Source organism: Pipistrellus hanaki (assembly GCF_964339955.1).
Source record: "Pipistrellus hanaki genome assembly, chromosome: 11".
In the NCBI taxonomy this organism is placed as follows: Eukaryota; Metazoa; Chordata; class Mammalia; order Chiroptera; family Vespertilionidae; genus Pipistrellus; species Pipistrellus hanaki.
In genome coordinates this window covers 19,759,867-19,787,535 of record NC_140513.1, presented here as the reverse complement: position 1 = coordinate 19,787,535, position 27,669 = coordinate 19,759,867, and the positions used below count along the sequence as shown (strand labels likewise).

The 27,669-nt window shown below is 38.2% G+C and overlaps 1 protein-coding gene across 4 annotated transcripts in view; it reads left to right on the top strand.

Moving 5' to 3' along the window:
- SLC44A1 (solute carrier family 44 member 1) overlaps window positions 1–27,669 on the top strand; it is a 148,270-nt gene that overhangs the window by 63,118 nt on the left and 57,483 nt on the right. For 3 of the 4 annotated variants that reach the window (XM_084899345.1, XM_084899344.1, XM_084899343.1), the window contains exons 4-7: window positions 7,402–7,538; window positions 15,736–15,826; window positions 23,931–24,100; window positions 26,129–26,218. In XM_084899345.1, coding sequence (XP_084755471.1) covers window positions 7,402–7,538; window positions 15,736–15,826; window positions 23,931–24,100; window positions 26,129–26,218 — 488 coding nt within the window. The remainder of the gene's footprint in view (window positions 1–7,401; window positions 7,539–15,735; window positions 15,827–23,930; window positions 24,101–26,128; window positions 26,219–27,669) is intronic. The other variant, XM_084899346.1, reaches the window with a different exon arrangement.

The window sequence follows — 27,669 nt, the reverse complement described above, 5'->3', positions numbered from 1 at the left end:
TCGGGCCTCTAGTTGATTAATAAAGTTAAAACTGAAAGTAGTTAATGTTTAATAAAAGACATTTTGAATGACAATATGAAGAAAACTACATATACATCTAATTTAATCTCAAGTCCATGCAAAATAAATCCAGATGAGTTAGATATTTTAAAGCAAACATTATACAGTACTTACCTTTGTTGTAGAGAGGAGATCATTTATACATCGTTGAAGCAATATGATATAAAGTAGTACCAAAGTGACCATTTTTGATAAAAAAAAATTTTGATTCTCTGATATAAAGATAAAAGCAACACAGTGGGAATAGTATTTGTAGTTTTTCTATGATGGTAAGATTTTTCATGTAATTGGAGATAGATCTATAAAGGTAGGTTCAGTAGACAGATAACCAATGATGATATATACACTGGAGAAAGTCACAATAATATGTTTGGCCTAAAGATCTTCATTTGTAAAATGAAGATAATAGTAGTACTTACTTGCTAAGGGTGTTTTGGAGAATTAATATGATAAATGATGCATACTCCTTATCACATTGCCTGGAACCATAAATGTTAACTACTATTTATTATAATCCTCTTCATTATCGCCATTTTCCAAAATAAGTTTCAAAGCTACATGTCAAAGCTTCTTCCCTTTTTTTAACCCAGATGGGCAGACCCAGCTCTTTTAACCACCTCTGCATTCATGCCCTTTACAAAGCACTTTCACATATTCTGTTTCATTGATTTTCATGCCAGTCCTGGGAACTGTTTGAGTTTCTTCTCAGTGGGGGCATTCAGAATTCATTCTTCCATAGTCACAGCATGGTCTTTGTCATCACCCTTAACTGCTCCACCTATAAAATCATTTCACTCTAATTACTGAAGAATTCCCCCTTTTTGACCACAGCCTTCTCTCCTCCCAGCTTCCATGTTCTATGCCCACTGGAGTCATTCTTTTACCTCTAGTCCAAATCATCATTTTTTCTTCTTCTAATCTTTATTGATTTCAGAGACTAAGGGAGAAGGGGAAAGAGAAAGAGAAATATCCCCTTTCTGTTCCTCAAATACTCCAGCACAATCTCATGTTGGGGACGTTGCCCTTCTCTCTGCAACCTGGGCATGTGCCCTAACGGGGAATCGAACCATGGCCTCCTGGTCTTAGGTTGATGCTCAACCACTGAGCCACGAAGTCAGCATTTCTTAGAAGAGATTCAGTAGCCTCCTGAGGAATCTCTCTAACTTTCTTGCTCACTTTTAATTCAGACTCCCCATTGCAGCTGGTGAACTTTCAGTGGCTTCCCAGAGTCTTTAGGATGAACTCCAAACATTCCAACATCTTTAATACCATTTTAGGGCCCCACAAGATCTGGCTCCTGCTTGCCTGCCAAGCCATCTGTGTCTTTCATCCCAGTCCATCTCAGCCATTCTGACAGTTTTCCTTTTCTCAGTTATGCTACGCTCTCACGCTGCATGCTCTCTTCCCGCCCTGCTTCCACCTCCATTCCTCCACACTTTGCTAACTCATTCTTTAGGTCCTGGTTTTATTTTGTTTTTGTTTTTTTAATATATTTTACTGATTTTTTATAGAGAGGAAGGGAGAGGGATAGAGAGTTAGAAATATCGATGAGAGAGAAATGTTGATTCAGCTGCAACCAACGTATATGTCCTTGACCCAAATCGAATGTGGGACCCTTCAGTCCGCAGGCTGAGGCTCTATCCCCTGAGCCAAACCGGTTAGGATAGGTCCTGGCTTTAGATTGGACTTCTACCCTGACTCTCCATTCCTGGGGCCCTTTTGATGCGTCCTCTGCTGTCCTCTTTTCTCTACTGTTTCATTTACACGCCGTTTTGTAATTGCCTCTCAACTCTCCAGACTAAATGCTGGAAAGGGAGACACTTGGTATTGGTCTTATTTATCACAGTATTGCTAGTGCTTATTTAGCCCTGCACCTGGCAGAGTTGTTAATGCATTTCTGTTGTATGAATGAGAGTATTTCGTTCTACCTAATATATCTTCTTCCTTCCCCTCCACCCCTGCCTCGCTTGGCAAAATCTTACACAATCGCCACCCATTTATTAATTCAACAAACAGGAAAGGAGCTTCTTCCTCACCCCAGGACTATTTTAGGATCTGGGGATATAGTGATGAATTAGGCAGTTAGGGAGCTGGCGTTCTACCTGTGGAGACAGATAATAAACAGATAGATTAAGTAAAATATGTAGTGTGTTAGTGAGCGTAAGCGCCTGGGAGAAACAAATGAAGCAGTAGGGATGGATAAGGCACACCCGAATAGAGAGTGCTGTTGGCATTGTAGATAGGGGGCCTGTGGAAGGCTTTGCAGAGAAGGTGGCTTCTGAGTGCTGATTTAAGCAGGAGAGAGAGCTGACAGTCGCTGTGCTGCGTATCCGAGAGTGAGTAGTCCAGGCAGAGAGATGGACAACTCCCCCAGGTGAGAGTGTGCCGGGAGAGTTTGGAGAACAGAAAAGAGCCAATGGGAGGTCAGAGGGTCAGCATTCTCTGTGTCTTAATCTGACCTCTGGGCATCCTCCACAGTTTTAGGTTGTTTTTAGCTGACAGTGCTATGAATTTACTGGGAAAGCCCGTGAGAGTTTCTCTTCTTAGCAGTTGCCTATGAATCAAGGACCCTGGAAGAGACAGCCATGATACTGAGACCTCAGTGGCTTCCTTGCGCAGGTCCAGAAGGGGCGTGCTTGGGCATTTCTTCAACAGCTGCCACCTCTTTCTCAGGATGTGTTTGCATTTTCCTCATTAGGATTGGGGAGGCAGTGGGACATCGCTGCCATCGAGCTCATGGCTGGCTTCCCACAGCTCAGTCCTCTCTCCTGTTCTCTGGTCTGTGTTTGTAGTCTTGGCCGTTATGAACAAGGTGCAACTCTCTCCGCCACTTTCGAGAGTTACAGCTTTAAAGACACATTGCTGCTGTCAACTTGTTTCTCTCTACCCATCACTTTGTCCCAGGAAGTTGAGAGCCAGCAAAGTTTTGGTTGACTATGTGTTGGGCCATTTTGGGTTGTGCCTGTGTTAGTGTGCCAGCCCCGCAGCTCTACCTCGTACATCCCTTTGTGGCACAGCTGGGTCCCGCCCAATGGGATGACTGGAATTGCCTTGCTGGCACCCCCATGGGAGAAAAGAGGGCTTCTCTGGGCAAAACTCCACTGGGGGTGGTGGACAAGTCCCAGCTCTCTACGGTCTATATTTAGCAATAGCTGAAGCCTCCATTGAGCTGTTTTCTTTTTGGTATGATTCACGAGCAGCACCATACTCTGTAGAAAGGGGCTATAAATTGTAATTGATCTGAGGCAATAATTGGACAAATGATCAGACTCCATTTTTATTCCTCTCTGGGGAAAGCACGTGTCAGGAATCACTAATGCAGAAGGCGACGGAGGGATTTTTCAGCCAGCTTCCCCGCATTAGTGCTTCTCTCCTGATTAGAGAGGAGAGAAGCCAAATTCGGCAGGAGGCGGCCAGCAGACCCCACATCTGCTTGCCACCTCTTGCTCCAAAGAGCCCTGCCGCAGAGAGTTGCCATGGCAGCAGGAGGCAGTTTAATGGCAGAGGCTCATCTCTGGAGGCACACTGCTGGTGCCCTCTCTGGCCTTCAACCCAAGGGGCTGGCTACACCAGGCAGCACCGTGCCATGGCCATTTGAAAAGCACATTGCCTAATGGAATCAAATTGTAAGATCCTCCAGATTCCAAGGACAGCTACTTCTCCTCACCCCGCTTCTCCTTGGCGCCTAGCCCTTTGATGTCCCGTCCCGTAGCCCACCTTATCAAGTTATTTGCAGTTCCTTGAATAATGCTCTTTCATGTTTCTGTGCTTTACACACATGCTGTTTCCTCTGTCTGGAGTGCTCCCTTCCCCAGCTGCCTGGAAAATTCCTACTCACTTTCAGAATGTGGTTTAGATACTGCCTCCTGCTCCATGCTTCCCCTGGGACCCCTGACCCCCGGTCAGAATCGCACCCTTTCCTCCACATCGCAACCTCGCCCCTTAGCACAGGATTTTGAAAATGAGTCTGTATTTTTGTCTTTTTTCCCCCTCTAGACTCTAAGTTACTTGCATTTCAAAGTTGTGTGTTTTTTATAATTTCATATCCCCAGGGTCTTGCTCAGGAGTGGCCACCTAGTTAACACTTGAGTGTTTGTTGAGTGGTTTTTCCTCATTTATTTAGTCCTTATCATGGGCGTGTTGCACAGGACATGCAGACAGCACTGTCATGTTCAGGAAGGGCTTTGCTCTGGGGTTTCAGAGGATCACCCTAGTTTAATCAGCTGACTTGCTGGGTCTGTCACTGACTCTCCATTACATTCATTCTCACTCTCCAGTGGGAATGGGAATGGCGGTGGTGGGAATAGCCACACTTGGGAGTCGGTCTCCTAAGGGTTCAAGTCAGTTGCCCAATTTGTATGTCTCAGTTCTCTCTTGTTGCATTATAATGTGTGAGGGCAGTGCCGAGGTTCCTTATGGCCCAAAGTAAATTCTTGGTAAATATTCCTTTCTTTACCTTTATCCTGAATCCCGGGAAGAAAGTGAAAGCAACATGGAAGTTTCAACTATTGTAGTTTCTAGTTTTGAACCTTCTCGTGTACCTTTACCTACATCTTGGGTATCTTTACCTGCTCTCTCCTTGCCCTGAGCACAGCTTCAAAGGTCACTCCTCTTGACCCTGTGCCTCTTGTGTCTTTTCCTGAGCTGCTGTGAGGTAGTGCCCTTCTGTTCCCCAATCGCCCTGCTTTCATCTTTGGTGCATCTGTCCCCTTGAGTTTGTTGTGTAGATAGACATTTTTAAAGAGATTAACACTGAGTGGCCAGATTATTATGATCTCTGAATGCATAATAATCTGGCCACTCAGTGTATATCCTATATAATAAGAGGCTAATATGCAAACTGTCCCCTCGACCAGGAGTTCAACCAGCAGTCAGGCCGGCCAACTGCCCATGTCCCCTCCCCCTGGCTAGGCTGCCCGGACCCATGCACGAATTCATGCACCGGGCTTCTAACATATATATATTTGTTGTTGTTAAAATAATAGTATTATTCGTGGTGCTAGTAAATAATCTAAAGGTTTTTATGACTCCTTCCTCAAGGACCTGTGTGCTCCCTGGCGAGGGGCTGGCTTTCTGTGGCTCGTTGCATGGGGTCCCAGGCATGGGCATGCTCAGTAAGATCCACAGGACAGAGAGGGAGTGAGTAAGGGAGCGATTGTCTCCACACACAGGTTGGCAGAGTTTTCTCTGGGCTGGTTCATCGCCATCAGCCGTAGAAGCAGTCCCGCTTCCAAACCACACCTTTCTGCCTGGCTTCTTTTCTTTCCTTTTTCTCTGTTGAACATGAATGGTAGTGGAGTCATTAACAGGGTTACACAAAAATTACTTATTTTAGTTTTGAGGTTTGTAGCCATGCCTGCACTTGTCACCCTCCTCCCCGCACATCCCTCCAGCTCCTGCCCACTGCTCCACGGAAGCATGCCAGTCCAGCCTACTCCACCTGCAGGGGTCTCTCTAGTCCCACCCCTAACACACATACTGGTTTTTTCCACTTATTTTTTTTCTTTATCTGGATTGACTCTATATTTTTAATTACATTTATTAGGGTGAATTGGTTAGTAAAATTTTATAGATTTCAGTTGGTTTTATATCTTTGCTTTTCAGTTTTCTCACCTATTTCTTATGTTTTGTTATATTGTCTGAATTGAGTCATAGCTTGCATAGCAACAGAGTTTAACAGTGTGGGGAAGGCTATTGGCAGATGCATAATTAACTTTTCATATGGACCCAATAGAATTGAACCCAGGGTTGGGAGTTCTTTAGTTATAATCTTGCATGAGAGCACTTCTGTTTGTGCTCCCTTTCTTGACCCACAATATTAGGCTTTGCTTCTCTCAGTTAAGAAGATTTGGCTCTTACTTTCTATCTGGGCAGATGATAGCATGTGCAATCTTTGTCATCTTTTCTACCTCAAAACATTAAAAAAAAAAAAACTGTTTAATATAATTTCTGATTAATCTTTCCTTTTCTGAAATATGTACACTTGTACAGTATACAAAAGGGATTACTTACAATTTGGGAATTATTTTGCTTCAATGAAATGGACTATTGTAATAAATAATATTTATTATAGTATCAATTCAAAAATAATTTCCATTCTTTCTAGATAATGAGAATTCTAAAAAGTAAAAGAAAATTAAAATTAATGAAAAAAATTAATGGCTGTTGTTAAAATGTTCGTATATTTTCCTTTAGTCTTCATTCAACTTTATATATTTAATTTTATAATGCATTTTTATAATTATATATTCACTAGAGGCCCATTGCACGTAATTCGAGCATAGAGGTGGGGGGAGTGCCCTCAGCCTGGCTTGCATCCTCTCCAATCCAGGACCCCTTGGGGGATGTCTGACTGCTCCTCACAATCCGGGACCACTGACTCCTAACCGCTTACCTGCCTGCCTGCCTGATCATCCCTAACCCCTCTGACTACCTTCCCAATCTCCCCTAACCACCTCTTCCTGCCTGCCTGATCACCCTAACTGCTCCCCTCTTGGCCTGATCACCCCTAACTGCCTCTGTCTCGCCCCACACCCAGGACCCAGGATTGCCTCCTCCAGCTGGTTGCAGGCACCTGGACCTGAGCTTATTACCTCCCTCTGGCCAGCAGCAGGCACCCAGGACCCAGGCGGGCTTTGTCCGGGCCAGCCACAGCTACAGGGATCCATGGATGGACAGTTTTACCTAGGCCACTGGTGCTCAGGACCACGGGGTGGGCAGCTTGTCCCTCTCCCAGGCTGTAACCTGGCTGGTCCCCATTCCTCTCTCCCCAGTGTTAAGTGTCTGAGCCATTACAGCGTGATGACATGAGGGTGTGACAACCACTTGCATATTAGCTCTTTATTATATATAGGATTAGCTAAAGTTTTATATATTCATTTTTATAATTAGACATGTTCTATATAATTATATATTCATTAACTGAAGTTTACATATAAACTACAATTCATGTTATATAGCAGTATTGCTATATTCCAGTAATTTGGGGGCGGGGGTGTACAAGTTTGACCAAAAAATAAAAATAAAACAAATTCTTTTTAAAGATGAAAATAGATCATTTCTAAATATAAAATACACATGACAAATTTTAATTTTGGAAAAATAGATCATGAAAAAGGAGTCCGACAATTACTTTTCATCCCTGCTTTTAACAGTATATTTATAAGCAATTCTTTAAAAAGCTTATCTGTGATTAGATTTGTGAAATGTTCCCGCATCTATGATTAAATTTGTGGAGGAGTATGGAATAGATGTTCTTTGCTTTTAGGCTGAGTCAGATGCGCAGTGAACCAGAATGTATTTTGTGGAAATAGTATCTCAATATTTTTCTCCATGCTGTAGGTATGTGTTCTTTTTGGATCCGTGCAATCTGGACTTGATCAACCGGAAGATCAAGTCTGAAGCGCTGTGCGTAGCAGCATGTCCAAGACAAGAGCTGAAAACCCTGAGTGACGTTCAGAAGTTTGCAGAGACGAATGGTGAGACTTTAGGCATCTGAGTCTACACCCCAGTCACTTATTCTCACTTACATTTTATGGGTTTGCCTTCCAATGTAAGTTTGCCTGGTGTTTAAAAATAAAAGTCATAAAAGAAATCATAAAAAGAAAAAGAGACCTGAAAATACTATAGAATTTCCTTGATATACAAATGTTATAGTTACCTAGGAGCTTGTTAAAACCCCAGGTTCCTGGGCCCCACCTGGGAAATTCTGACTGAGTAGGTCTTTGGACACTGGAAATTTGTATTTTTAACAAATGTCACAGGTGATTTTGATGTATCCTAATTGAGTACTTGGGAATTACTAGACTATACCAGGTAAAATTGGGAGGGGGGAGTGTTCCTTCCGTAGTAACAGATGTTTATTATAGGAAATTTGAAAAGTTCAGAAAAGCGATAATGAAGTGAAAACCAAAGTTTCACCATTTTTCAGTGTGTTAATGTATATAATTTTGTCTCTTGCCTTTTTAATTTAATGTTATGTCTCAACCATTTTTCTAAGAATGAAGTTTTGAGAAACTTTGAGGTCAAACATACGAGAATTAGCTGTGAAAACAAGCAGTCAATTTCCTGAACTCTGGCTCTGTTCTCTTGGTTTTCTAACCTCATCAAAATTCTCTCCAGATAATTCTTTTAACCTCTTTTTGTGAAGGTCCACATACTAATAGCCCCCAAAGCCTGTGTTTTTGAACTTGCATGAGGTTTCATGAGTGTATTTTGTGTGTAGGAGTCCTCAGAGCTGCCACAGTCCTGCCTGAATGCATAGTCTAGCTCTAGTATCTTTGAACAAAGGTTGACTCAGGTATAACTTCTAGCTGGATGGAGAAACAACCTCGGGACACAGCTATACACACTAGCATGGCTCCATAGTCTATCTGATGGGGATGCTAGACTTCTGAGGGCAAAAACTCTACAGAATGGCCATATTCCTGTCCGCTGCTAAATGCTTGCATTAGGTAGTGGGAAGGGCATGGGATTGATTTGATCTGGATTCTACTTCTGCCTCTTTGAGCCTAGATCTCCTCGTCTGATAAAGTATGGATTTAAAATAATGCTCCCCCTCCTAAGTTGTTGTGAGGATTAAATGAGATGAATACTGGACACTTACTTGGTGGGCATTGAGTAAAGAGGCATCAACTACTCTTTAAGATCTCATTTTTTTCTTCCCACATGATATCCTTAGATGTGTTGATGTGCTGAGTCCGATGCCAGAACTATCAGCCTTGTCATTATCAGGTTTCTTAGGGAGGGGTGAGTTATTCTTTTAGGGGTTTTTTTAAATCTTAGACAGTGTGAGCCTATACAGTGTCCTTTGGGAGGTGGTGCCATTGAGTGGTTAGGAGTGTGGGCTCTAAAGGTAGATTATCTGGGTTCACAAATTGGTCCTTCCATTTAAAAGCTGTGAGGCCCTGGGAAAATTACTTGATCTCTCCATGCCTCAGTTTCCCCATCTATGAAATAGGAATGTACCTAAACTATCTCATAGCACTGTTCTGAAGAGTTAATACATACATGAAAAATGAGTAGAACAGTGCCTGGTAAATAGTATTTTGCTACAATATGGATATAACTTGAAGACATTCTGTTAAGTGAAATAAGACAACTACAAGAGGGCAAATACACTGTATTATTCCCCTGGGTAAGACACACACACCTTCATTTTATTATTTTTACCACTGCCTTCTGAGCAAGGGATTAACATGAGCTGGAAGTAGAGAGGGACTTGAGGCAGGAAGACTATTACATTCCACTGGTAGAATAATAATAATAATAATAATAATAATAATAATAATAATAACAATAATATTGCAACAGTAGAATGGTGGTTGCCGGGGCTGTGGGGAGAGGGGAATGAGAAGTTGTTGTGTTATGCATAAAATGTTTGAATTTTGCAAGAAATGTAGAATTTTGGAGATGGATAGTGATGATGGTTGCACAACAATGTGAATGTACTTAATGTCACTGAACTGTGCACTTAAACATGGTTAATTAATATGGTAAATGGTTATCATGTGTATTTTACCACAGTTAAAATGTTCATGAAAGGGAAAGAATTACGATTCGTTTTAAATGATAATTGTAAACCTTATTTTAAAGTTCAGGTTAAAATAACATTTTTCTTACCAGAATGAAAAGATAATATACATCCTTTTCAGGGGATTTTATGTTTCCATGACAACATTCGGAAGTACTTTTTAGCATTTACAACTGTTCATTCATATGAACTTCTATTACCTTTACAAATTATTTAAAAATTTTACAAAGGAAAGCTCTTGGCTCCTGTAGTAAGAAATACATTCATTAGGCAAATAAAATATTTCCTCAATTTTTGTTTCTTTTAGATAAAAAGAGGAGCTGTTTTCTTGGACATTTAGGTTTGTGGACCATTCTGTCCAACATGTCTGACTAGAATAGAAAGTTTGGAAGAAATAGCTGGAAATTAGATTGGTCATGTAATATGCTCTCATATTACAAAGAGTTTGGAAAACAAGCAGAAGGATTTAGGTGAATATAAAAGTATAAATTCTTGTATGTGTGTTGGGTGGTAAGTGTACAAATGTGCATTTTATTATTATGGTGCATAGTTCATATGTGACACAAATATCACAAATACTTAATGCTAGGGATTAAAATAACTTAAAAATTGCTTTAAAAAAAGTGGAAGTTGCCAAATACCACAATTAAACTTTTTTGTTTTGTCATCTTCCTTCAGTAGTGCATGAGTTTCCTGGGGGCTGGATCATACTGTCTTCATCTCGGAATATCCCAGCCCCAATATAGGACTTAACATAATAGCTCTTCATAAATGTTTCCCGAAAGAACCACGGGCTGAACTTCCCCCTTCATCTCTGTTGCCACTTACTGATTTTCCATTCTCTCAGCGTACTCTCTAGCCTTTGCTCAATTCTGTATCCATGTGAGTTGCCACCAGCAGGTAAATAGTTTAGCTTCAATCTAACCAGAATTGCTGTGAAATCAGTTCTTTTTATTCACCTCTTAAATAATTCATCTTATGTATTCATTCATCTCTCTCACACATATTCTCCAAGTGATTATTCGTTCCATTTTTTTTTTTTTTTTTCCTCTTAAGCCCTCTTGTTCTTCCTCTTTCCTAATCTTATTCCCTACAGAGAAACTGCAACTGGCCAGGAGAGCTCATTTTCCGCAGAGCATGAATTCCATCAACTTTCGTTCCCTCCAGTTTCCATTGAACAGGTTTCTGTCCTCTTTATTATCATTATTGTTGAAAACTCAAATAATGTGTACATTGTAGGGAGTGGAAATAATCCTTTCTCCCGCCGCTGCTACTTCATCTCAACCCAGCCAGACCATGGCAGATGGCGAAGGGAAGGGAAGATAATGCTTGTTCAGCCGGTTCTCCCCTCCTCTCCCTTCTCTAATTCTGGCCCGACCACCACCTCTGGCCAGTAGACCACCCTTCACTTTACTCCAGGGCCCCTTGTTATCATGGGCATCTGAGTCTGAGTGGATAAATCCTACTTAAGCCCTGTGTTGTGTTTGAGCAAACCACGTATTGGCACCTGCCTTATTCCATGCACTGTGCCAGATGCGTTGCAGGTCAGGTTAGCCTTTCCACTTGCGATCTGAATTCTAAACAACAGTTTAGAAAGGAGAATGACCTGTGGTCAGGTTAGGGTGCTAATATTTTACATGGAATTCTTTATCAATCATCTTTTGCATTATTCCTACCCAACTATTTTATAATGTATGTTTTGTTTTTCTGTAACCTAGTAGTATACTGGCAGAAACTTTATTTTCCCTTTGTTTGTGCCTCATTTATAGCTTGTAAGAAAGCACTTCTATTTAAGAGTGCTTCTTCAATGTACTGTAGTTTGGCCACATTTTCAATGTACTGTAGTTTGGGTACATTTTGAGAGCTTTGTGACCTGCCATTTGGACCACGTTCAGATTTTGAGCAGAGCCGTGCAGCTCGGTGCTTTCTCGGTGATCATTGCTTTGCAGTTGAAAATCTTGAAATATTATGTGATCCATTTAGATAAAATTTGTGAATATTAACAATACTTTTGATTATCATTAACTAATCAGTGATACTATAACTTAAACCACAGAGTTAGTATGGATTCTTTTTTTGTTTGTTTTTGTTTTTTTTGTTCACTGAAATAAAAAAAATTAGACTTGATATCAGTTAAAATGAATGAAATAATCAACCCTATCAACTGATTTGATTGACTCCAAGTCAGAGATCAGCAAGGGAAGCTTGATTGTTAAAAAGTGGGAAAATTAAAAAGGTGAAGGGGTTAAGTTAAAAAAAAAAAAAAATCAGACGTAGACAATAGCATGGTGATTACCAGAGGAAACGGGAGGTAGAAAGGGGATAAATGGTGAAGGAAGGAGACTTGACTTGGGGTGATAAACACACCTTACAATATGTACAAATTTTTAGAAAGTGGGAAAAATTATTACATTTGATAATGCAATTTAAACTAATTCCTCATTCTACAAATAATTAATTAGTACTTGTTAAGTATGTGCCAAAGAGACAAAAACAAGGTGTAGTCCTCATGTTTAAGGAGATTGCATCACAGTAGACAGTCCCAGTCCTCTTTGTCCTCCACAGTACATAGGAGGCTTGCACATATATGTCAAAAATTCATTTACTCAGCAAATATTTATTCTGTGCCTAGTATGTGCTACTTAGTGGTTGGCTTGATATGACACCACCATCTGGTTACTGGGTGCTGCTTTGGAGAGAGAGAGATAGAAACATCAATGATGAAAATCACTAATCAGCTGCCTCCTGCACTGGGGATCAAGCCTGCAACCTGGGCATGTGCCCTGACTGGGAATTGAACCTTGACCTCCTGGATCATGGGTAGACACTCAACCATTGAGCCACTCTGGCCAGGCAGTATCTTGCATATCTTGAATGGCATACAAGGACAGTGGATAAAGAAGAGAAAGGATGACTTCCACATTTCATCTTGGGGATTTCATGGAGCCATTAACCAGGATTGAAAATATATGGAAGGAGGCAGAACTGATTCGGAGAGTGGGTGATAGAAATATTTTGGGTTTTTACAAAAATATGTTGCTTTGGGATATCTATGGAACAATATATCTTTTGCCCAAGAGCTTATTGTATATTTGTCTGATTATGATTGTTAGGAATGACACAGAAGACGCATTATGACTGAGAAGAATTCTACTTCTAAATTTTCTAGTGATTGCTCATAAGGCCTAGCAAGTATTAATTCCACCCCCCCCCCCCCCCCATCTGTAATGTTTAGTGTGGTGATAGAAACATAACCTCTTAGGGGAGTTATAAGTGAATTGAGCTACAGAATAAATGATTGAATATTATAAGGCATTTGAAAAATTGTGGTAGTTAAACATTCTGGGAGCTATAGAAACCATTTACTGAGATAAATGTGTATATACAAACATTAGATTCCTAAGATCATTCATTTTGATGGCATTTGAATAACATAGGCTGAGTTGCATGGATTGCCTCTAGTATGCTGTAGATAAGCTTTTTGTTTTTTGTTTTAGACTTTTCATCACTCAAGTATGTTTTTTCCCTACTCTTTGCATTAGAAAATAAAACTTTGTCTTACTGCTTATAACCAAACCTCTTGTGCTAATATTGTTTATACTTCCATTATTAAAAAAAAAAAAAAAAGAAAGAAAAGAAAAAGATAGATACTACCTTAAAAATGTTCACTGAAAATGCATTAGCTAATAAACATGGAAAGAAAAACAGCAACTGTAAAACGTTTGCCATTACTGGGTTGTCTTAATATTCTTCATTGAGGCTTCTCTGTCCATCAGCCCTTCAAATAGGAAGCAGTATAAGGTTTCTTCTGATTGTTATGACTAGCACATTGTAAAGATCTTTCTCCTTTAATCTATTTAGTACAGGATCTATTTAGTACTGGCCTGTGTCCCAGAAAACCATCAGAGATAAGGCTATTATCCTTTCATTGAGCATTATCCTAGGAAAGTATTTATAAAATTGAACTCTGTTGCACCTGCTGACCTCCTTTTTTAACTGGAGAGAGAGTGGGGGGTGGAGATTATGTTCCCAGAATTCAGATGGAGCAGTGTTTGACGGCTCCAATGCCAAGTGCTTTAGCTGGGCCTTTTATATTGTGCAAATCGATTCCATCTTGGACTCTGAAAGAAATAAGTTGACAATTCAGATCAGGGAGTTGATCACATTGGGTGCTCTGCAGTTATTGGCACAGTTGCTATTTTTCTCATGTGCAATTCCATAATAGGACTCCCAGCTATTTTAGGGATTAATCTGAAATGTTTACTTGCCATTGCTGTAAATGGAATCAAGTGGCATTATCTTCATACAGGAAAGACTAATTTCAGAAGAGGTGCGTTTTTAATATTTTGCAAACTTAGTCATTACAATGGAAAAGAATGCTTAAAAATAATTCCAAAAACTCAGTTTCTTATTGAGACTATCTTAAGAAGATGAAGAAACTTGAAGAATAGTGCCCTGTAACTTTCAAGTACCTCTTGAATTATCTTTATATAAAATAAATGGTACATGTATTTATGAAAGTATGCTAATACAGCCCACGTATTTAAACACTTGACAAGTTGGTTGCTGGTTTGGGGGGTGGCATTACTGAAGTAAATGCAGGTTTTGTGGCTTTCTAAAATCTTATTGTTTGATAGGACAAGATATGAATGAAATAAAATCACTTCCATTTGTGTTGTCCCAACAAATCTTTTTCTGTATTTCCTTCTAGTTTCTTCTCACATCCTTACATGATGTTTCTGTAATTATTTCAGTGTTAAAATCCAACACTTTCACTTCACATTACATTTTACACATTTCCTGTGGTGGTACATTACAAAAGTCCCTTTTTTCTATAACACAAATGCAAAGCTAATCCTAGTTGTATTTAATAATAAAGTATTTGACCAAATTAGTAATCTGGTAAGAACGTCAACTAATAAAATATAAAAGTTTACATGTTATAAGGATATAGGTTCTCGGAAAAATTAGACTATAGTCTAAATCTTCTGTTAACGATATCTATTGTATAATGAACCTTACAATATTTTAGTTGCTATATTACAAAGTTATCAAGTTCTTAAAATACTTATCCATTTGGTGGATTGTAGTCATCTGAATTTTATATATTGTGTAGATATATATTAGGCATATAGTCAGAGAAATGGATGGTTGCATAACCAATCTAGGGTTGAGTTTAAGTTGTTTGAAATTATCTGAAAATTGAGGATACTTTTATCAGTTTAATCAATTAGTTCAGTTTATTTAATTATCATGTCTTGCCTTTTAAGAAAGAAAAAAGTAATGTATTATCTGAATGCGCATGTGTTCTATGCAATAATTTTAAATAGTAACGGAAAGCATAGGAAAGAGAAGCACCATATGTAGGTGAGTGTGGGTTTTGTGGTCAAAGAAATCTAGAGTTTACTCACACCTCTACTGCTTAGTAGCTGTGTCATTTTGGGCATTTTCTTTACCTTATTTCTTGGCCTCTATTTCCTTCTCTATAAAGTGGGTTTAATAATACATATGTGTCTTATAGGGTTATAGTAAATGATACAATTAATATCTATGGGATGAGAGGAGAGGCTTACCCCACCAGTAACTTCCTAAGAGTTCCAGCATATGGGAGGAGGGGACAGGTTCCCCTTCCCCACCTCCACTCCCAGCCCTCCTCTGGAGATGAGAAACTTGGGTGGGGAACAGAACCAGCCTTAGGAATGGGCTGCTTGGCCTCATCCTCAGAAGCAGTAGGGCTGGCAAAAACTCTTGGTTTCTTCAACAGGAGAATTTTATTATGTTTCTTTGGTTCATTTGTTTAGAGACATTCTTGGATGCAGTTTGGTCAGTTAGAATTGCAGTTGCTTATATTAAAAAATTTATATATATCTGACATATGGCAGGCAGCAATCACTCAAGAAAGGTAGTTCAGTGTTGTTATTACCCTTAATATTATCACTTAAAATTTATATATAAGTTACTGCAGGAGAAATGCTTTAAATGATGGAAGACCAATACCATAGACGAAATCAGAATCTTTTTGATTATATAATGTTTGAAAGTTATATGTGTTGAATTAATATTCACATACAAAATAAAATTAAAGTCCCTTAATGAGAGAAATTATTCAGACTGTTTGCTAATGTTTAACTTTCTTTCAACAGGCTCAGCACTTTGTCACTACCAGCTAAAGCCTTCTGAATATACATCTGCAAAAGCGTCTTCTCTGTGCCCCAAACTACCAGTTCCAGCGAGGTGAATGTTATCATATTTTTTTAACTTGTGACTTTTGTTTTCATAGGTGGATTGTAAACTGTATGTTATTCTGAGAAAAGGGTCGCATACCAGTTATCTAAGTCCAGTACTTTTATATAAAAAGTTTTAAAGTAGTAGTAAAAATAATAGCATCTAATTTACATCTTTAAAAACACACACACGCACGCGCAAACAACTTTTTCATTATCAGGTATTTTGCATTTCTTGTGGGGGCTCCCCCCTGTTTTTAATGCCTTAATATTTAAGTATACAAAATTGCTGACTCATACAAACTGCAGTAAACTTAGAAGCCAAGCCTCACAGTCCAGAGATTCTTTGAAATTGATCCTACAAATACTAACAAGGATTAATTTTCAATTTATTTTGCAAATTTAAAAAAAAGAAACATGGCAGTGATTATTCTCCGTAGTTTATTTCAGGCTATCTCCTTCAGGTACATTCTCTGCTATAGGCTGTTTGCATATCTTATCCAAGGTCTTATTCAACAAACATTTATTATTAAGTACCTTCTGCATATAATGGATACAAGGATGAGGAATAATCTCACGGTAGTTGTAAGAAAAGCAAATTTTAAAATTATACCAGTAAATAGATTTATAAGAAAGGAGATAGCCAAGCTGGTATGGCTCAGTGGTTGACCTATGAACCTGGAAATCGGGGTTCAATTCCCAGTCAGGGCACATGCCCAGGTTCTGGGCTCATCCCTGGTGGGGGAAATACAGGAGGCAGCCAATCAATGATTCTTTCTCTCATTATTGATGTTTCTATATCTCTCCCTCTCCCTTCTTCTCTGAAATCAATAAAAATAGATATTTTTTAGAAAAGAAGATAAATTTGCAAGCACTGTAGAAAATAGCCTCAGAATTAGGCATGCAGGATTTGGAACATGTCTGATCTTCAGAGTCTTTGCATGTATCACTAATCGTGTATGACATGAGTCAACTTCTCTAGGAATACTGAATTAAACCACTTTCATTGTATCTCAGTATATTATAGCAAGCTATTGTTTAAAATTTTGACAGTCATGTCTGTTTTCCTTTGGATTGCTTATAAGTGTAGTTTGTGTGTTATTAACTTGAATTTGAAATTTTCTTTTGAAAAGTAGACAAAGGACATATCCATTAAATTGATTTCAGCTTTTAATCTTGTCAAGTTGCTATTGATGTTAAAATTTTAAGCCTTTGGATGTAAAAATAAAGGGACTGTTTTAAAAGATATTAGATAAAAGGGATCTACAAATTATGGGCTTAGACTAATAGGTAAGGAGACTCCATTTGTGAAAATTGAGAATATTGGGGAGGCTATCGCAGTAAAGAAATAGAGGTCCTTTGAGTAGAGTCTCTAGAGAAAATTTATCAATATAAGAAAAGCTATATCTTACTGAACTGTTAAAGCCTGTTTTAAATGCATATTTTGAGTAGAGACACTATTTTAAGGCATAAATGTATTCTAAAAGCATGACCAGAGAGCCTTGGTCTGAGAATGAGGTTGCTCTGCTCCTATACAGTATGGGTGGGGGTAGCTCATACCACAAATTCTCCTCCACCTCTGATCTCTGATTCTACCATGTTGGGTGCTTCCTGTTTCTGATTATTTGAGGTGTTTTAGTCTTGGCTGCACAGACATACACATCTCACATACAGCATCCTAAGGGCATTTCCCCAAAAGACAAAATCTAGTAAGAGGGGCTTAGATTTTAGAGATGAACAGACTTGGCTTCTAACAAGGGTATCCACTAATGTGTCAGTAATCTATGATGCAACGATGAACCTATACCATCTGAAAACTAATTATATACTATGTTTATCCTTTATTTAAAGACCCTTATAATCTAAGTGTCTTACCACTTTTGTCTGAACTCAGCCTGTTAGAAAATAGGAGAAGAAATAGTTGATAGGAGGAAGGTAAATTATAAATATTATTATTTACTATTTGGCAAGCAAAGTGAAAGGATCAGAAAACAGAATAAATTGGTTTTAATAAAACACTTGGGATGCTATCTTGTTCCACACTAATATTAAATACCAAATCTAAAAAGTCAACTAAGATCTAGTCTCTGTCCCTAAGAAACCCTGTCCTTAAAAAAATTAGGGACTGTTTTGTACACGAATATATCTATATATATAAAAGCCTAAGTGACCGAAGGACTGAATGACCAGTTGACCAGTCACTATGACTCACACTGACCACCAGGGGACAGACACTTAATGCAGGAGCTGCCCTCTGGTGGTCAGTACGCTCCCATAGCCAATCCCCTGCACCCCCGCCAGGCATCCCACACCAGCCCACCCCTATGGCCCCGATCAGGGGGGCCAGCTGGCCAATCTCCCACAGGCCCTCCCCGGGCCTGCTCACCCAGATGGACCCCAGGCCCCAATCTGGGCAGGAGACAGCCCTGATTGGCCCCAATCACCAGCCAGGCTGAGGAACCCTACCCATGCACATATTCATGCACTGGGCCTCTAGTATATTAATATATATATTGCTCTAGGCAAACTTGTGATACAGGCAAGTGGCCCCTAGCATATTTTATATTTCTGTCCTCCTGGGGGCACCCTATGGGACAGAAAGAGTTGCACTTTGAGCTCAGATAGGCCTGGAAGTGAAAAAAAAATTTTTTTTAAGTGAATTCTCTGTCACCGTGTTCTCTTGGTTAGCTTGAGCAAGTCTCTTAACCTCTCTGTAAACTAAGTTTCCTCATACATGAAATGGGAATTGAATACCTCTGCCATGGAATTATAAGAATTAAGTGCAATAATATGTGCTACACTCCCATTATTGTGCTTGGCTTTTGGCGTGGTAATATTATTTCTCTCAATCTCTAGAGCAGAGGTGGGCAATGTCCAGCCCAGGGGCCTATAAGGCCTGCGAAATCGTCTGGTCTGGCCCTGCCAAGGCGTGAGGGGTGAGTTCATTAAATGTTTGACCAAGTAGAGCAGGCTAATTTTTAAGCTGATCCTTCTGTATGGCCTGTGTACGATGTTATAAATACCTGAATGGCCCTTGGCGGAAAAAAGGTTCCCCATCTCTGCTCTAGCGCCCCGCCTCCCCTTTACCCCCAGACTTCCTAGGCACCCAGGCACCATCTGCAGCAGAAGGCAGTGCCAGTTTTAGAGAAAAGCAGGTGTAAACTAATTTTCAATAAAACACTAGTGCCATGTAATTGCCAAATGGTTGCTATTTTGAAGCACTTTTGACTTTTAAAAACAAAGGCCTAGAAAGAATCATATTTTACTCAAATTCAGAACTCTCTGTTGGTGACATGCTAAGCAATAAGGAGGCAGGCTAGTCTGTATACTTACAATGCTTAAAGGTTTAGGTACAGAGAAAATCGAAGTAATAGGAACAGATTACATAAATTCAGTTTATTCATCAAACATTGATTTGGATACCTCTGGATACCAGAAAGGATGCTGGGTGATGGGGACTTAATAACATAATTTGGAGATGATAAACTAACAGCCAAAGGGAAAAAAATGTTAACTATTTTTAAAATGAAGGATTCAAGGTAATTTTTTTATTCAAGGTAAATTAACATTTATAAATCATCTTCTGTATGCCAGCTACCATATTAAGCTACTCATATGTATTATGTCATTTAATCCTCACAAAAACCTATAAGGATATTGTTCCAATTTGTAGATGAGGAAATAGAAGATAAGAGAGATTAAATGAGTTTTTCAAGGGCACACAACTAATTGTTGTGAATCAGAATTTGAATCTAATATCCTGTAAAGTCTATCCTACAGTTTGTGTTTTTTTTTTTTTTGAGAGGGGCGTTGTTTGTATTTTAAAGAGAGAGAGTACAGGAATGAGAGACGAGAAAAAGAATAAAATAAAATGTATGAAAACCATTGCATATTGCCATTAGATTCTTGACTTACTCTTTTCCTCCCTTTTCTGTGCTTTGGAGATATTGCCAGAACCCTCTACTTTTTTTTCTTCGTTCTTAAATAAACCTCTTAAGTAGAAATCAGGTGTAATTGTTTATTTATAACCTGAGGTGTGTGCGGTTTTTTTTTAATCAAGGTAACATTGGCTTATAACATTATATAAGTTCCAGATGTACAACATTATAATTCGACATCTGTGTGTACAGCATATCATGCTCACCACCAAAAGTCTAGTTTCCATCTGTCACCGTATAACTGACCCCTTTACTCATTTCACCCTCCCTCCATACTCCTTCCCCCTGGTAACCACTGATCTATTGTCTGCCTCTATGGGTTATGGTTTTTTTGTGTGTGTGTTTTTGTTTTGTAAAATAATTGTGTGAGATGCCAACACCTGTCTTCTCTTCTGAAGGCATATGGAGAAGAGATATTAGGCATACTTTGAGGGAGCTCATTAATTGTGATAGTCTGGGCTGAAAGGCAAATGGACAGTATGTTTGCCAAGGTAAGATACAATTTTCCTATGAGTGGCTAATTTTTTTAAAAAGTCTTTAAAAGACTCATTATATTTTGTTCTTGTTCACTAATGTTTCAATAATGTGAAACAGCAACAGTTCCTAATGGAACAACATTGACTACTTAAAGATTTAATGTTCTGTGGGCTTCGAAAAGTAGTAAAAAACTTACTACAAATATATAATTCTTTATGCTTGTCCTCTTAATTAAGAAGCACAGAATGTGTCATATAGGTTAGTCACTAAAGCAGAAATGAGCCTATATACTAGGTTCTCAGAATTATTACTTTCTGAGAGGTAGATGAAATCAGCCAACTCATCTAATCCTAAATTCTTTAGATCACATAAGATTTAAATAGTAAAATACAAGAAAAACCATAATGCCACTGTTACATAGATTTTAAAATAAGGAAACAATTTAAGCATTCACTCATGGATGGTGGAATTATTTGGGGGGAACAGTTGAGAAAAAGAATGACATAAAAAGGGATCTAATGCTTTTTACTGTAAAGCTGTGTTTAACTTCATTTCTTACTCCTCTGTCCAGATATTATCTTCTCCTTTGCCTTCTCTTTCTATTACACTGTACCAGTGAGAACAGATTTTGACCATTTTGACCGTCAGCTAAAAAATGTAGTTAATCAGCTTGTGCTAATTTTATAACCTTCAAATTTAGAGCTGTCAGGATTTTTTTTCCTTAACTGACATAGATTGAATGATAGGCCAGGGACTATTGTTATTGTGCTTCATTTAATTGAGGGATACATGTAAAAGTACCCTCTTCAGTTGCCATGGGTTTATATACGTTATAAAAATGACGTGAAAGTGTACGTTCAGAGCAGATATTACTCAGTCTTTCCTCTTTAAAAAATGAAGGATTTGAATTTTAACAGAAGAACCCTTCCCTTTTCAAGTAATCTGTTCTCATTCTAAGTCTGAAAAGCATAAACATACTAGCGATACTGTGCTTGCTGCTTCTATGAACTTAGAATCATTCATTTCTGAGTGGGCATAATATTATTGTTATTATTACTATTCATATCAGAAAAGACAGAGGACTTATTCCTATCCTTTCACCTAACAGATGGAAAAACTGAGAAAGAGAGAGGTGCAACTCTGTCATGTTAGAAGAATCCCCCAGGGCTTTTGAACCCAAGTTCAGGTTTCTTTCCTTTATCACAGGCTTCGCTCTCTTTTTAAAATGGTGTGTGTTTCTTTGAGTTTAAAAATACATCAACATGTTGCTGGTTTGACTCAGCAGATAGAGCATCAACCTGTGGACTGAAGGGTCCCAAATTCAATTCCAGTCAAGGGCACAAGCCTGGGTTGCAGGTTCAATCCCCAGTAGGAGGCCTGCGGGAGGCAGCCAATCAGTGATTCTATCTCTTTCTCCCTTTTCCTTCCTCTCTGAAATCAATAAAAAATTTATGTTTTTTAAAAGCATCCTGTTAGGATATGGGAGTTGTAGGTAGAGCCACCTCTGGCCAGGGAATCAAGTTCATTATGGTTATCTGACAGGAAAAGGGAAACAGGAAAAAGGCACGGGCAACAAGTGTTGGGAATTAAGTATGAGAAAAAGTCATCGGTAGTTCCCTTAAGATGGATCTATTTTATGTTTAAGATTGGAGGCAAGTGACTGAAACAGAGGCTGCTTCAGAGATTACGGGGTAATAAGACAAGTGAGATGTATATAATCATGGACCCAAGAGGACTTTAGTTTTGAAGGCTAGAGAACCTCAGTTGAACAGAGGGTTAGACTTCCTTTGCTGGGGACATTAACCTGGTAGTAACAGTATCTAGACAGCATCAGGAAAAAAATACCGTGCATATATACACACAAAAATGAAAAACAGTTGTAGGTCCCAACAGTCACTAGTTTAAAGGTTTCTTTCCCCTAACTCAGCCTCTATTGACTTAGGAATTTATAGTTAATCTTATTTGATCTTTTTTCTTATAAGTCCATCTCATTTAAAAGTATTCTGTAATTTAACATCTTTGTATATCATTAGTGAAACAACTTTTGGTGAAAAAAACACACAATATGATTTGCATACCCATAATACAGGCATTACTCAGAATGCTTCAGCTTTCTGCAATTTCTGCCAAAATATCAAATCCTTGGCATCAACTTTCACTAAAACTATATTACTAACACCATTTTAGAGGTATACACAGATACACCCATTGGTCACAAGAGGCAAATTTTTACAAATAAACATTCATGGCAAATTGTCACATCATTTTGGGATACATTTTACTGAAGCATAACTAAAGTAAGGCAAGATCTTTAAAATTATATTGTTTTTATTCCATGAAGTTTACCATTATGGAAGACGTTGCTTATTCTGACTCCCAGTGTTGCTTATTGATAAACACTTGAGAAAGGAAAGTATTTTGCTTGTGGTCATACAAAGTTGCTTTGCAGAGATGAGAAAACTTAGAATCTGATGCTCAACCATGTACTCTTTTCTACTGATTTGACTCAAATACAGTGCCAACCAAGAATAAGGACATACTTCTATCATTCTAGTCAAAATGGTATCTTAGAAGTGTGACTAACAGTCCTACAAATAATTCTGAAGATGTGGGATTTACGTTAGCAATGGCTAAAATCTAACTTAATGCACACATAAGTGTGTATTCGTGCATTGATACACCCATGGAGCTGTCTTAGAATCCAAAGAAATCTCAGCTGAGGGCATATTCATAGCGCTTTCCTTAAAATCTCTTAGTGAGTAGATATATACCATCCTCTCAGAAGCTAAAGTAGAACCATGTTAATAACAAACCTGATTAATGCCATGGTGCACACTTAGCTATGTTCCTTCACAAGTAAAACTGCGGTCCATACAAGCCTGAAGCAGCAGATTACCTCATTTTGGGACACTAATAATCTTAAAGTAAAAACATATAAAAAGAAAGCAAATAACTCCAAATCCCATAATACTACCAAATAGAGATTTTTTCATTTGTTTATATTTTTGTTCTGATTCATTTTTGGTTATATTTCCCCTTTGTGCTCTTACATTATCCTTATTTCCATACATGAGTATTCATGGTTATTGTTTTACATAGCTGCATATTATGCTGATTAAGTCATGCTCATGCCTCAGTATGACTTAGTTTACATGAGTTCCTAAGCTTGTGCCCAAGCATCTTTTTAAATCTAAGGTTTTGTATGTCATTCTGATAAAGGAGACCATTCCATTAATAGGGGCACATTTCAAGCAAAAGCCCATGTGTGTCTTTATGTTTAAATAGCTTATGGCAAAAATTCATTTTCAGTTCAATGAAGGAACCTTTTGTAAGTGTTGTCATCTGCCCCTTGATTGATAGATGTGCAGGCTGAGTTCAAGGGTTTAGGTTTGCTTCTGGAGGTTGTATCTGTGTGTACGTGTGTGTATATGTGTGTGTATTTCTTTTCAGAAGGGGAGGGTAATGTCTTCTGTTGGAACATGCACTCCACCCTCTTTGATAAGGTTTGTGGTAAGAGTTGCATCACTGCCCATGACAGCCATCTTCATAGCATTAAGCTCACAGCTCTTAGCTCCCATATGACGTGTGGAGGGTGGAGTGTATTGCAGTCACATTCACCTTTCATTTGTGTGTTTGATGTGGCATTTATATTAAGTAGGAGTAATTTTTTTTCTGATTTTTTTTTTCTTGTGTCACCAGTGCACCTATTCCATTCTTCCATCGCTGTGCTCCTGTGAACATTTCCTGCTATGCCAAGTTTGCAGAGGCCCTGATCACCTTTGTCAGTGACAATAGTGTCTTACACAGGCTGATTAGTGGAGTAATGGCCAGCAAAGAAATTATATTGGGACTTTGCTTGTTATCACTAGGTAATTGTTTTTCTCATTATTAGCTATTGCTTAGTACTGCAGCAGAAGACTGTTTTGTCTTTTAACCAAAAATATGAATACAACTGGGGATACTTGTAAAATGTTTCACTTCCCATAGCCAAGATAAATGTTTCAGATTATATATAGTTATATATATATATATATATCTGAAACTCATTTCTGTTCTTTTCCTCTCATTGGAGAAAACTAGTGTTTTCTCCAAACTTTGGTTACTAAGTCTGTAATAACCTCTAACATTATAGCAGGAGGCTTCTCTTAACAAATCAGTGCCCCTTTGTTTTTAGTTATGAATCTAATCTTTGGTTTATTTGCTTATAAAAAGAGGCCACATATTTTTATATATATTTCCATCAAAGAACATAGATTTCTGATTGATTACTTTTGAAGTATTTAACCCTCCTCATCCCCCATGCAACAGGTCATAATATCACTCTATTGCTGGGAAAATTAGAAAATCTCCACTTGTTAGCCATTGAGTATTATGATCAAAAAGTAGACAATATAATCAAATAAATCTATTATTTTCAAGATGTAAACACCATATATTATCACAGGACTATATGTAGCTATATTAGAATGTATAGACTTTTTTTAATAAGGGAGAAGGAAACTTGTAGGAACCAAACAACCACTTCATTTTTTACATAAAACGATATTTATGCCTGTTAACAAGTATAGTCATCAAGAAGACTAGCTGTATTTCCCTCTTGTCATTAGAGATTCTTTTCTTTTTGCTTAGGGGTAGTACTTGACTAAAGTTGAAAAAAGGTTGTCCATATGAAAAGCTATTTCTATGATATTGAAATGCTTCCATCTATTTTTGATTCCTGTATACTTATTGCAAAAGTTAGTACCCTAGTAATGTTACCTAGTCTCAGATCTTAATTTTTTTGGCTTTGTGAATGGCCCATTGAAGCTTGACTATTAGCCTGGTTTTATATAAAAACTAGAGGCCCGATGCACGAAAATTGCATCAGCCCCGGCTTTGTCCAGAAGGTCATCCAGAGGATGTCTGGAAGGTCGTTCATCTGTCTGGTCTAATTAGCATATTATGCTTTTATTCTTACAGATTATTTGGTTTCTTAAATAGTTGAATAATTCACCAAGAAAAAAATTTTTTTAAACCATAAAAATAGTGATAATAATGTTAAGTCATTGGAATTCCAGCTTTTTCTTAGAATGCTTCTCTTTTGAGGCTTAAGATCTTTGTCTATTTGTTTTTGAATTGGGCCTTTAGATAATTAAAAGGTGAACAAACTATAATTTCAACAACAAATTTCCCCATAAAATTGGCTAAATCCCCCCACTTTGTTTTTTGAGATTTTTTACTCAATAGTTTAGCATGTTGGAATTTAGCTGGGGATGGGTAGAAGGGTTAACTAAATAACTCAAACTTTGCTCAAACCCCAGTTGAGGAATGAGGCCAGAGGAATTTTGGCTTCAGGATATTATCCCATAGGGTCAGACCATCTCTTGGAATTTCAGAGGAGAAACAATCAGAAAAAAAAGATAAAATACCATCTAGTTTATTGACCAACCATCAGAGAAATTGGTCCTAAAATGTATAAATTGCTCAAGGAAGTGTAGCACCTAATTTAATTGCTCTCTCTCTCTCTCTCTCCATGTAAGAATTTTTCTGGTCACCAACATGACATGTCATTCTCTGCACTTTGTGTGTTGCATGTGTGTTTGCATGTGAGTTCTGATGCCTTTCTATGGTGAATCCACAACAGTTGTGTGCTGTTTTTGAGTCACCATGTGCATTTGCATGTATTCTTTTCTGTGTGTATACACCACCGTTAGGTGCCTTTGGTTTCAAGTGGCACAAGTACCAAAGTCAGAGTGCAAAAGCAACCTGTTCCCTTTGTCACCTAATATTGGGATCACGAACTTGTCAATAGCAACCAATGATTTCCATGGGAGAAAACAACCGAAAGAATTTATCTTTATATTTTCTAGTGTTTTCCAAATAATATTCTACATGTTCTCTATTTATCTTCCCTGCAGTTCTATCCATGATTTTGATGGTGATAATCAGGTATATATCAAGAGTACTTGTGTGGATCGTGACAATTCTGGTCATCCTGGGGTCACTTGGTAAGCTGCTTATTTCTTTGTTTTTCAGTAATTAGAACTGAGAATTAAAGCTTGCTTCTGACACTGCCTCAGTTTGGAACTACTTTGAATATTTTTTTTTTTTAATGTCTGCTTTGCATTAATTTACACTGTAAAAAAAGACTGATAAGTAGATTACATTGAAGTTAGGTCATGCTGAGATCAATAAATCAAATAAAAAGATGAGGTAGTTGACAAATGGAGATTATTTTTTAAAGGAGCTAATTTTTTTTTGGGGGGGGGGGGGCTGGGGAAGAGCAGGGGGAAGAACTCAAGAGAAAAGACAGCAGTCGAGGCTCTGTTTGGCTTCCGGCTCTTTAATTTTCACTTGATTCTTTCAATGTTCTCTGCCAAGCAAGTAAAGGAATTTTTTTCCTTTTATCTGGCACTTTGTAAAGGCCTGAATCAGCCATTGAAAGATGTTGAAGTTCTTTCTGTTTGAAAAGTGTTTCTGGCAGAATAAGTTTTTTTTGTGTGTGTGTTTTTTGTTTGTTTGTTTGTTTGTTTTGTTTTGTTTTGGGGTGTGTGTGTGTGTGTTTAAAATTTCATTATCATTTTTCTGTCTATTGACATTCTATTTTGTTTATTGTTTGTCATGATACTTTCTGGGCCTTCTGTGTTTGTCTTTTTTTTTTTTTATTTCCCCCTTCCCACTTATAAATGTGATAACTACTCATGGTATTTAACTATTTCCATGGTAGAAAGTAGAAATATAGAGAAGAAAATAAAACTCTTAATTTTTACATTCTATATCTTCTTTTTTAGAATTTACCTCTTGCTCAGGACACTCTTTTCTTAGTTTCATAGATTTTTTTTTTCTCTTCCTGTTTTTCTCTTGCTCAAATCCATCACCCGTGAGGCCTTGCTTATCTATCTTATATAAAATTATAGTGCTTTCCCAACACCAGCACTTTCTGTCCGCCTTACTAGATGACTTTGTTCTTGGACTTTACATGCTGTGTTTTTACTTTTCCCCCTATTTTTATGTTTCCCCATTGCTATGTAAGAAGCTTCATGAGGGTTGAGGGTGGGGACTTGGCTTTGTTCACTGCTCTATCCCAACCCCTAGAACAGGAGATGCTGTTAGACACTCAAAATATTTGCTGAATGGGTTGAATGAAGGGTTTGCCTCTGTCTTCAGTCCAGTTCTCAGAATCTTTGAACCAGCCATGGAGATAAAAGTTTCCATCCCTAGCACCCACCATTATCAAAAATTTTCTGCATTTGTTTTCACCTTTGGTGGGAACTACTTTTTTGATCTTCATTTATTCATTATACAAATAGTTCATCCGCTGCATCACTCGGTGCTGGGGTGACCGATGTGTTCGCAGAGAAGATCTTTGTCTTTCTTGTCTTCGTTGCTGATTTCTATGACCCTTACTTGCTCCCTCTAGGATCTCTAGCTTAAACCGATGCTGAGGCTCTCTTTGTAA